The sequence below is a fragment of the Triticum aestivum genome, chromosome 2A (assembly GCF_018294505.1).
Source record: "Triticum aestivum cultivar Chinese Spring chromosome 2A, IWGSC CS RefSeq v2.1, whole genome shotgun sequence".
Lineage (NCBI taxonomy): Eukaryota > Viridiplantae > Streptophyta > Magnoliopsida > Poales > Poaceae > Triticum > Triticum aestivum.
Window position 1 is genome coordinate 66,861,734 of NC_057797.1, and position 12,164 is coordinate 66,873,897.

The window sequence follows — 12,164 nt, forward strand, 5'->3', positions numbered from 1 at the left end:
CCCGTCTCGCCGTCTAGGCCAGTAGGGCTCTAGGCCAGCCGCCGCCCCGGTCGACCAGTCCCTGCGCTGGGCGGCTGTTGAGAGGCAGGAGTTTCAGGCTTGGAGCGATCGTTCCAACCACCGTACGTACGTGTGTAATTCCCTCACGTCGTGAAGTTGGCTGGGCTGCAGACTGTCGTACGGTTGCCTGTTGGGGCTGTGAACTATTGAGAAAATAAGGTCCAATTTTTTTTGCCCAGGTAAAGGAAGCTAGCGAACAAGTTTAGGCCTTTGTTAATTGATCGAGTGCTGTTGTCGAGGAGCCAGCGAGCCCGGGCAAGTGCCCAGGGTCGCTGGGCGGTGCCTCCGCCACAACTATAGTTGTATACCTCTTCGGTAAGTGCAATAGCAGTTACACGTTCGCGTGGGTATGTACGTCTAGTGTTGTGTGGGCCGAAAAGTTGAAAGAGAAGCAAAAAAAATTCCTTTTTCTTTTCATCCCTTGGAGGTACGATCATGCAGCAGGTGTGCAAGTAACCCCACACAATGATGGCTGGATATGTCGGGGTGATAGAGGAGTTTTCTCCTTAGTTGTACATCACAAATGGCTTGCGTGAGGTTATAGTTACATATCTCCAAGATCCACAATTCCAATAAATATCACGAGGTAACATTGGATGATGAGTTAGTCGATCTTACAAATAAAGGAGAAAAATCAAAAAGGTGTTGTTGCTGGAAGCAAAGCTCATAGATCAGGCAACAGGTGCGGTGTTCCGCACTTCATAAGGGTGATGTCCTGGCCTTCTTCAGATCAGTGGCTACAGATCTTCATCGGCGACTCAACCTAGTGACCATCAACTCTTGGGTGGAGGGGGGTCTTTTTTTGCGCATGGATGCCTCAGTTCTCTTTTGATGTTCTCCTATTGTCCAGCGTTTGGTTTGTGGTTTCCTCCTAAGTTTCCTAGTGCTTGGTCCTCTAATATAAAGTTGGAGTCTACTTGTGTCTCCTGTTCGAGAGTATATTTAACCAAAAACTACCACAATTCATGAAACCGTACCTACAAACTACCACTTTACGATTTTGTTCTGAAAACTACCATTTTTTTGCTAATCCGTGACTAAAAACTACCACATCCACTTGATGACTGATTAGGAAAAAAATAAACCTAATTATGACAAGATGGGGACTGACAGGGCATTCGGTTTTTTGACCGGTTGTGTTGACTGTTAAGTGGCATATAGACATTTTATCGAACACTTGTTGTGCACCGGCACGTGCGAACGCTCGCTCAGGAGCTTGACGGCCACCCAGGAGGAGTTTGCTGCCATCGAAAGAATCTCTACGGCCGCGCAGAAGGAGCTCGACAGCTGTGACCGGAGTACGCGTCCGTGGCCGTGCCCATGGCTGCAGGACCGTGGCCGCCCGCCCGTGTAGTCTGCACCCGTGGCCACGCCCGCGGCTGTGCCCTTGGCCGCGCTCCCGTGGCGGCGCCCCTGCCCGCGGCCGCATGCCTGGCCGAGTCCAGTGGCCGCGCTCCCATGGCAACGCGACTAGCCGAGCCCCCTGGCTGCGCGCGCTTGGCCGCTGCGCCCCTCGTCGAGCCCCCGTGGCGCGCTTGACCGCCGCACCCATGGCCGGGCGCCCGTAGCCGAGCCCAGTGGCCGCGCGCTCGTCGTCGCGCCGCTAGCCGCCGCGCCCCTAGTCGTGCCCATGGCCACACCCATGGTCGCTCGCCCGTGGTCGCGCGCCTGGCCCCGTCGCGCTCGCCCGCGGGTGCCCCGCTCCCTGCCCGTCGTTGGAGTCGACGGGGGCGAGCAAGAGAGGCATGCGCCGCCTGCGGCGTGGGGAGTGCAGGGGCGCTGCACTCCGGCGGCCGGATTTAACGGTCAAACAAACGGTGTTGACTTACGATACATGTCAGCATTTACATTGCGGGCCAGGCCTGTCATATACGTGTTTAAAATGGCTGAATTATTTGATTTACTCACATGGTAGTTTTTAGTCACAAATTAATAAAAAAATAGTAGTTTTTGGGACAAAATCGCAAAGTGGTAGTTTGTGGACATAGTTCCACGAATTGTGGTAGTTTTTGGTTAAATACTCCCTGTTCTACTCATGTGCTCTCAGGCGCTGGACGATGGAGTTGTGATGTTGCTTTTTCTTGTTAGTTGGTATCTTTAACAGAAACTAGATGAAACCCCGCGCGTTGCTGCGGCACATGTAGTCGAAATCATATTTTAGGCAACCAAATACCATATGTGGTAAGCTATCTAAAAAATGAATCCAAAATTAGATATTACATAGAGATGAGCACAGTAAAGGAAAAAGAAGAAAATCAAAATGGAAAATGTCAGAAACATCACATATTAGCTAGGCTGAAGTACAAATAACTCATATGCTTGGTTAATGTGAGCTCAAATGTTAGGTAAATGCAACATTATCAGGAATGTTACAATAAATTGCACATTCAACATTCACACCATACACATGTATTTCATCCCATACAGAGGGGTTCCGAACTCATGTCATCGACCTACGTGAGTAGGCTTAGGGACTGGAATGAATGTGAGAAAATATTTCCCTATAATTTGATTGATTTTTGGAACCCGTCTTAAAGGCTTACACATTATCACTTTATCTTGATGTTCTACACGAATCTGGGATGAAGGATTTACCTGCTCTGCCAAAATATCTAGATATCCATTAGTGAAAAGAACAATCAAGACTCTAAGATTACTATCAAAATAATGAATGAAGATGTCTTTAATTGTTGTGTACTATGAATAAATTAACACCAAGGAACATTTGCATCAACTATTCATGAAAATTGTATTGACCTCGCACCGCTCTCTATCTCTTTTGCTCGGAATCTATTCATTGCAGATTTGGAATTAGGAGAAGTTTACTAAACGATCAGAGGAAATTTTGGAAGGTGAAACAGTAAGCAACTGTGAGAAAGAAAGTGCAAGATACTACCGAGTACAATATTTTAGAAATTGTAGAATACCTTTAGATCAGGCTTGGAAATGCACCTAGACATCTCATCCAAAATAACTACTTATTCGTGGCTACAATATTTAAAGAACACAGATGAAAAACAATGAGGTTTGCGTCAAAATCTCACCTTTGGAGCACCTTAACTACAAATGAGGTTTCATTTGAAAATCTGAAGGCTCGAAACCGTTGAAGAATAATTGCAGAACATTAAAACAACAGAGAAGGAAAACAGATCTCTATAACCAAATGATCGTGAGCATTTTATTTTCAAACATAGACGCATAACTAAAACATATACCAAAACATAACTAAAGCATTTTAGCGATTTTGGTTCCGATGATTTTTTATCTTGAAAGCAACCTATGGGCGTTTGGGCTGTTGACGCGTGCATTTTTTTGGGATATGGCTGTGTACAAATGCATGTGTGGGCGTATATGCATCGGCTAAATTTTTTAAACGTGCTTGCTTCACTGTTGTGTGCTTCTAGCCGTTTATGTTGTAATTAAGTCGGCCATGTGGTGTGTTGGTTTGCAGTTTTGCTTTTGTCGTCGTCAGAAACAGACAAAAAACAAGCAAACCGATGCTCAACAAAGGAATGTGGGCAAATCAGTCACCGCATGCATGCAGACCAATCGAAACACATTGCTTGGATATGCGGCCGACCAATAGCAGTCTGATGAAGCGATGATCGGGGCATGTGCAACTATGTCCAGTTACAAGGCACATGCACAGGCAGCGGGACGGGTAACTATATCCAATTACAAGACGACAAAGGGATATGGCCTAGACAGCCACCGCACCTCTCGGGCGCAATTCTAGGCCAGATACGGGACATTCTTTCCGTCTCCCTCGCATGTGCGCTGCATGCACCCCGTCCAATCCACCGCTTTCGTTACATTCTTATCTGCCTCACCGCTTACTTCTCCGTCCTTATCTCTTCTTCTTTTGGATGCCTCTGCGGCTTGCCGCCCTTGATGATCGAGGTGTTTTCCGGAAGATTTCTGTTGAATCGTCCACCGCCATAAGCATCTAAATCGCTCCTTCCTCTTCTCTGTGGTCATCACTCGCTTTCGCATCTCAACTCAGGATGTAAGTGGCGCTGGGTCCCATTAGTCCCACATATGCCATCCACCAAAAAAACGTTATGTGGCATTTGTGGACACCCAGAAAAATTAAACGGCGCAAGTGGATAGCCCAGAAAAGCCCATCGAGCCAGCGGCAGTCCACAATCCCCCCTTCGCGTCCTTCCCCAGTCACCCCATGCCCTAGGCTAGGGCGCCGTCGCCGCCATCTCCACCGCACCAGTGGTGCGGCACCACCTCCCGCTTCCAATCCCATGGAGCCGCTGTCGCCGTCGTGTTTCTCGAAGAGGTCGTCATCCAAGGACATCGCCGGCGACCGAGCCAAGCCTTGCAAGGATGACTCCTCTGCTCTCTCCCCTATCCTGCCGACGCCCTCTTCAGCTCCTGCTCCTCCGCCGCCGTCAAAGGGGATAGCCGGGGACCAAGCCGAGCCCTGCGTGGCTGCTCCCTCCCCTATCCCGGTGATGGCCTCTTCGGCCCCTGCTCCCCCGCCTCCTCCTATTCTACCCCAAGGTATGCAAAATCCCCCCTCCTCCTATTCTACCCCAAGGGGCCAGGCATGTCTTCTTCAATTGCTTGATGTGAATCAGCTACACCAGTTGTGATCCATGTTTTGTTGTGCATCAGCTATACTGAATGTGAGTAGCCTGTTAGATATTACTATTATGTGTGGATGTGAGTAGCTTGCTGAATCTATAGACGATGAGCTTCTCTGCAATTTATTGTGAATCCGTCGTCCGGCATTTGTTAGGTACTTGAGATAGTACTTGGTCCACTCCCTTGTGGCCGCAACTTTGTTAATTGATATATTGTTATGAACTGTAAATTAATATCCACATGCCAGTGTGATACGTATTGTATAACTTGTTTAGAATTCAGAGGGATGTTTTTACAGGTGCAATGCTCTTGCAACTAGTTTCGTACGAATCTCTTGCTCTCGCGGTCAGAATTAGAATCTCTCTGTATATCAGAGGAACAGCACAATTAAAGACTATTTAGTGGTACTTAGTTAAGATCGAAGGACCAAAAGATCCTAGTACAGATGCGGACAGTGCCAAGCTATGCACTACTCTAATTTGGCTGTGTAGTGATGAGTGGGCAATGCAAACACGACTATACGCGTACTACTCCAGGTGACGAATTAGATGGTTCTTGGTTATCTTTGCCCGATACTACTGTACAATCTTCTAGTAGATTAGCGTTCGTTACTTACTGCTGTCCATATATTTCTGGATTATGGGGACCAAGGCAGGGGGGTGTGGTGGTCATTGACTTTATCAAGAGTGTACAGGCAAGTACATTACAGGGTATTTCCATATAGCATGCGGATTCTGGCGATCATTTGATGATTTGAATGAAAGCTTCCTCACGCTGCCACAGGTATCCCGATGCATGTTTTTGCAGAACAATCAATGCATGAACCGAGAAATTATTTGGAGTAGGTAGAATGGTCTATAAAAAGAAATTAGTCAGAGGAGCAGCTAGCAAAACGTCGTTGTGATTCGTACAAAACTAGTTGCAAGAGCATTGCACCTGTAAAAACATCTCTCTGAATTCTAAACAAGTTGTACAACGTATCACACTGGCATGTGAATATTAATTGTAATCGTTCTTGTATTTCCAGATATTAATTGTAAAAATATCAAAGTATATCTTGCTCTGGCGGTCAGAATTAGAATGTCTGTGTAACTACTCGCTATAGGAGTTCGGTGTATGCTAAATTTGTATGTTAATGGTGAAATCTTGTATTGTGTCTGAAGAAAGCAAATAGAACAATTCTACGGTTGCGTCCATTTGTTCTGATTGCTAGTTAAATTTAGCATTCATTGGACATTCAATGCAGATTTGATGGAAGTTACCATGGGTGATGTCGACGACCAAATGGTGTTGACGATCGACAAGCAAGCTGAAAAGTGGGAAGCCATGGAGCAGGAACAACATGTGTGGAATGCTATCGATGAGGAACGGAAGTAAGTATCTGGCCCTCATGTGTTTCCCCGTGACATTACTTGTATTCTTTGATTTTTTTTTTGACCCCATGTGTTTGCGTTACTGATTAGAAAGGCGGAAGGAAAAACGAAGGCATAAGACGAGAAAGAAAAGCCTGGAAGAGAAGAGGAAAGAGAAGAGAGAAGAGAAGAGGAAGAAGCAAGAGAAGAAGAGGAAAAACCAAGAGGAGTTGCAGGAGGAGGAGGAGTTGCAGGGGAAGAGGAAACATGCTCGTTCAATGAACTGTTCCGAATTTGTTCAAGGAGCTACAACAGAGGAGCTACAGGTCATTTTTCTTGCCAGATTTCTCTATTAAACCTCACTCTATACCACAAATCTGCTTTTATACCTTCTTGAAATTGATAGCATGTTCTGAACTTTCTGTGTTTTGTTATCTAGAGACGAGATTCTCCACCTATGACACATAGTCAAAGAGCGACAAGATCACCATTGGTAAGGTCACCGGTGGCGAGCACGTGGAGATCTTCCCTTGGTCTTCTAGCAAGAGTTGCAGCCTCAAAAAGGGGCAGGTCTCCCTCAGCGAGGATTGCAAGTTCCCCATTGGAGGAGAGGGCAAATTCGTCCGCGAGATCACCATCTATCTTAGGATCCCCTTCTCCAGTGACTACTCCATTTGGAGGCTCAAAAATTAATCATCCACATGGTGAGTTGGCTTTGTTTTTTCTCTTTTGTAATTACACTTGTATGTAGTTACAAGTTTAAAATGTTCTTGTGAGTTGACATTTTATTTGCTTGCCAATTAACAGTCCGCAAGACAAGAAGGCTAACTTCTGCTGTTTGGAGGGATTTCAAACCAATGTACTTTCTGGTTCAAGTTATTCTACCTCAAATTTGTACTTTCATCAAATCTGGAATGTGAGGTTATTGCTGTAGAAGGAAGCTTCAACAAAGGATGAAGTCGTTCGAGCAATGGTTGGAGAGATGCAAAAAAAGTTTGATAAGTATTGGATGGAATCATATTTGCCAAACTGTATTCCTGTGATCCTTGGTCCACGATTTAAAATTTGCTTCATCGAGTTTGGACTAAAACAAGCTTTTGGTCCAGATGTAGAAAGACACTTTCTTGCAGTGAAAGAAGTTCTTGACAACCTTTTCGAAGAATATTCTTCACAAATGACGAATGCATTGGATGAGTCAGCACCCCGACAAAAAATTGATGAGGTTGTGAATGAAGAGAATGATCTGTTGGCGGATTGGGACCAACACTTGAATAAGAAGCAACCCCAAACTGCTAGTGAGCTTGCCAGATACTTAGAAGAAGACACATTCACTCGCACGGAGGATTTCAACATTCTTCAATGGTGGCATCTTCACTCGTCTAAGTATCCCATCCTTTCTTGTACAGCTTGTGATGTTCTTGTTGTACAAGCTTCCATCGTATCGTCAGAGTCGGCTTTCAGTACCGGAAAGCGTTTGATCAGCGATTACAGAAGTAGATTGTGCAGCGAGACAGTGGAAGCCTTAATCTGCCTTCAAGATTGGTTTAGATGTAATGATAAGCATGCCAATACTCCTGATCAAGGTCACTACTATTAACTGAGGTATGTGTGCACTACATAATATTGCTAATCAATTGTTCAATTGTAGCAAGCTTTGGGTAAATTTGGGGAGCATTTGAGTTAAATCTGGTTTCTTTTACGTCCATAGTTTCGAGTTGCGCTCTGAGTATAAATTGTGTATGCTGCTAACTTGTATGTATTTATCATCCTTGCAATTATGCTATCAAGATCTGGTCGCAATAATACTCATTAAGGACTCTTATTGGTTAGAATATTAATTTAAGATCATTGCCTATTGTGAATTTGTTGCTAGCTATCTGCATTTTTTAAAGATTGCGGTGCTAGCTATCTGCACTTTTTATCCTTGATGGTTTTGCTTCCCTCCTCGACAATATTGATTAACAATCATTTTAGGGAAGGGAAATACACACTGGTGTATGCTTATGATTTAAGGAACCCTCCTTACTTCTTATCCTTGTTTCTTTTTCATGTAGATAGTACTGTATGTCTTATATAATTTATTAATAAACTTGAATGACCGCAGTTTGAGATGTTTCTGGAGAAAAAATCAGTTGAGTGGACCGAAGATGAGGCCAATCCTGGGACCATTCTGATTCCGATTAATCAAGTGAAAGACCAGTGAGCATAGCTTGGTGTACAAAGGTCGCCCGACACAAAGCTGACAGAAGAATGGAAGATGCTCTTAGCTGATAGTTTTATCATTTGGTGCCGTTTTGGGTCTAGGACTCTAGGTGCTTTCTGTTAATTTTGGGATATGGAGGATGAGGAGTGTGTTGCATATTCCTTTTTGTTCACATACAGGAGATATTTCTGCTGCTTTGATAGGCGTTTTTAGTTAAGTTGCCGCTGCTTTGTGGATTTTGTTATTCTAGAGGCGACTACTGAATGAAGCTCGAACTCACTAGTGATAATTAGTAGCGATCGTTATGTCAATGTGGGCTAATATTATTCACTGTTTGCCATTTTCACTTTGTATCTACTGCCATTTGTTTTTGTCATACTTCCTGTACATATGTATATACTTCCAGACGCCACATGCTTTGTATGTCAGTGTGGAAGTTCCAATGATCCTTTGTATGTTAGCTTATCCAGTCTAATCTTTGTAAATATATGCGGCAGTATGTGGACGCCACATGCCCCACATAAAAATTAACTGGGCTCCCGCATAATCCCACATAAAAAGTTGTGGCCAGTGCGGGCAGTCCCACAACATCCAGCGGACTGACCATTTACATCCTGAATCTCAACCGAAGCACCACACCGAGAAATAGCGTCGGCGCAAAACATCAAGCCTCTCTCCGCTTCTCTCATGTGGGATGGAAATGAGCTTCGTTTACCGCCTCGCCGGGCATGCCCCTCCCTCCTAGGCTCCTCCTTTCTTCGACGTGCAATACGGAACAAGCTCAGACATCACGAGCTGTGGAGCCGCGCTCCAAGGTTCAGAGTGGCTTCCCGCGGGCTCTCCCCACGCTGCACCTCCAAGCTTGCCGGGGAGGAGCTGCGTCCAGCCTCCGTCGCTGCTACTCCGCTGAGCGAGAAACTGCATCATTGTCGCTACCATGTTGAGGTTGTGGACGTCCACCACGGGACAGCGAGGTGTTCGACGACCGACGGGCACACCGGCGAGCTGGTTCCACTTGGGCGCCTCAAAGGCATGGGTGACCGCCGGCGACATGTCCCCGGCGTCGCTGCACACGATCGCTTCCCTAGAGTAGTTGGCGACGGTGCACGAGATTGGCCACCTGCTTGGCTCAGCCATTTCTCGGTGATAGTAAAAAAAGTGTATGAAAGAAGGAAAAAATTATTAACTACATACGGTGTATATATAATCCCGACTATTTGCGTCTCTCTACTACTTCATCATAGGAGCTAATCCAATGGGAGGCTACACCAGATGATCTAATCTGGCAATGACTCGCACCACGTTCGGCAAAAAAAATCATCCCTACTAGAGATGTGTCATCGTGTATTCCCCTGTTTGTTCACATGCATCATCCTCTCATCTTTTTTTTCCAACATCCATAGTTTTTCATGCGATCATCTGGCATCCTAAAATAACAACACTTATTATAAAAGAAGAAACATAATCCATATAACCACACCGTATCGACGGGCGCGACGTGCCGCCACACGGGGTAAGCTAGTATGAAACTATAACCTTCCAATTTCCGTGAAGTTCATTAGTCATTCAGGGCAGAAATTTTTTCAGCCAAATACACAATCAAAAACTAAAGTATGAACAATACGCTTCACTGTAATCTTCATGAGAACCGAGAATATCAGGAACTGAAAAGCAATAAGCGGAAACGTTGATACAAAGCAACTCCAGGAGAAGAGTGCAAAGTAAATAGATTGTTTACCGGCGCGGATAAGAATATCAGGAACAGACCAACCCAATCGATCAAAGGCACGACCAGTAAATCCCTGCACATTCAACCCCAAAGCGAAGGGCCACATCAGAAATCATAACGCTAGGCATAAATAACTAAGCAAAGGTTGTGGGAATTCACCCAAGGATTAGGTCCAATTCGTTGAAATCATCACCATATGCCTCCTTGACGTGGGCCTCAATGCCTCATGTATCCTTGATTGCATGCCCTTTGCAGCAGCGACGACAGATCATGAATACGACCATGAAAGCGTCGGCCTGAATTTGCAGCTCGGGAGTTGAGGGGCAGGGAAGGGGGTAAGCCAAATCAAGGGAGGGGCGGCGAATCAACCATCTAACTCACCGGATTCATTGAATAGTACCGCTCCATGAATTTCGCTGAGCGGGCAGTGGTGGCGAGATTATCACCTGGTGGAGATGGCGATTGGCGAGGCGATGGCTGGTGGGTATGGAGGAGCGATCCAATTGTGGCGACTGAGATGGAGAAGGGAAAGAAAAGATGCAAGGTAGGGGAAAAGATATGCGTGATATTGAACTTGGAAGGGGAGACGACACGGAGCAAAATTCGAGTAGAACTTCTGGTATGCCTCAATCAATTTCCTTTTTTTCCGTGTGCAGTAATTTCTCGTGGTTTGATGAGCAATAATGGGTTGCATGTACGCTCACATTTGGTTGGCAGTTTGCCGAAGACTAAAATTGAACGCGTACAATAGGTGGAAGGATGCATGTCTTCTGGCTGGGTGGGTGGAGCACAGAGCACTGCTGATGTGGTAGACTGGTGACGTGGAGTAGTGGGAGCTCCTATTTCGATATAGTACTTTTTTTTGCGAATGAAAAACTTTCATTGATTAAGTGGGATCATTACAGTCCGAATTACAAATGATATCAATTTCTCCCGGTGAGCTACGTAGCCAGACTGCTGTCCGTTGCTCTACCTGACCCATGCGAGCTAGAGCATGGGCGACTTTGTTCCTGCTCCTGACCACATGTGAGATCGCATGTTCTCCTACCTCCACTAGCACTCTCTTAATCTCCCCTACAAGGGCCCCACATGGTGACCTGTTGGTATCGCTCTGAAGTAACATCTGGGCAGCTACCAAGCAGTCAGTTTCTACTATCATAGGAGCCGTACTCCAGGCTCTCGCAATGTTGATTCCTTCCAGGCATGCAGCAAGTTCTGCCTCTAGCGCCGAAGAGCAAGACAGGAGGTAGCGGCAGGAGGAGTAGATGAGTTGGCCTGTGTCACTATGGAGAACATGCGATATAGTACTATGACGTGGCACTTCGAGATGTGGACAGTGTGCATGATGAGAGAATAGAAAGTAATGGGGAGTAACTTCTTAATAATGGTAGATTAGAGGGAGTGGCCTCTCTTTCATTCAAAAACGTGTGCGTTAAGGGCCGAGCTTGTCCACCGATCAAGACACGTGTCTACTGTGCATAACACTTGTAGGAAACATATTTTCTTCTGTCCTAGGGCGTGAAACTTCATGTCACATGACTTATTCCATTATTACTCTACGGGATCTTACGGAGTCTGTTCATGGATGACATGGTTGGGGTGCCATCATAAAAGATATTCTCCTGAAGTGAACTGGCTTATCCTTTCTAGGTAGGGGACTTATGTGTTGATTGGATGCGGAGACACCTTCGATTGTAAATTCTAGTGTGGCAGATTCATTTCTTTATCTGCATGGCCAAATCAATCATTCAAGTCACACACACTTGCATAATCTGCCCTTTGTTCTTTCGTTAAATTAGCTTCAAACTTTTCTTATTGTGTCAAAATACTTCGGAGTTGAAGAGAAGTAGATTCTATACGACGTGTTTTACGTCAAAATGCCAGTATTATACATGCGCCACCCCGACTGGGTCGGTCCAATAACAATGCATTGAAGGGACTTTGTGAGGCCGGCATTGTCATAGCAAATTCTGACCCCGTAGCGTGCGACACTTTAGTGAACCGACACTATAGCAGGTTTTTTCAAATCGGTTTATAGAAAACCCATGAAAAAATCTGATTTTTTTTTCAAATGAGCGAACATTTTCTAATTTCTGAACAAATCCTGAGATTTCCAAATATTAATTTCCATAAAATTGAAAATCCTGATTGGATTTTATTTTTTTGGAAAATTCTGATTTCCCCCCCTAATTTACGAGCAAATTTTGAAATATATAAACTTTTC

The 12,164-nt window shown here is 45.2% G+C and overlaps 1 protein-coding gene across 1 annotated transcript; it reads left to right on the plus strand.

Annotated features, from left to right (window-relative positions):
- The first annotated feature begins 4,206 nt into the window (after nt 1–4,206).
- Nucleotides 4,207–8,503, plus strand: LOC123184752 (MAP7 domain-containing protein 1). Its single transcript, XM_044596819.1, has 6 exons — nt 4,207–4,572; nt 5,903–6,029; nt 6,124–6,334; nt 6,448–6,712; nt 6,816–7,610; nt 8,113–8,503. Exons 1-5 carry the CDS (start codon nt 4,314–4,316, stop codon nt 6,926–6,928), a joined length of 975 nt encoding a protein of 324 aa, XP_044452754.1. The 5' UTR covers nt 4,207–4,313; the 3' UTR covers nt 6,929–7,610; nt 8,113–8,503.
- Nucleotides 8,504–12,164: the final 3,661 nt, after the last annotated feature.

Excerpts from the sequence above, each read along its gene's own strand:
- LOC123184752 (XM_044596819.1), top strand. The coding sequence starts at position 4,314 with ATGGAGCCGCTGTCGCCGTCGTGTTTCTCGAAGAGGTCGTCATCCAAG. Across the intron at positions 4,573-5,902 it reads TCCTCCTATTCTACCCCAAG|ATTTGATGGAAGTTACCATG; the intron begins GTATGCAAAATC and ends CATTCAATGCAG. Across the intron at positions 6,030-6,123 it reads GCTATCGATGAGGAACGGAA|GCGGAAGGAAAAACGAAGGC; the intron begins GTAAGTATCTGG and ends CTGATTAGAAAG.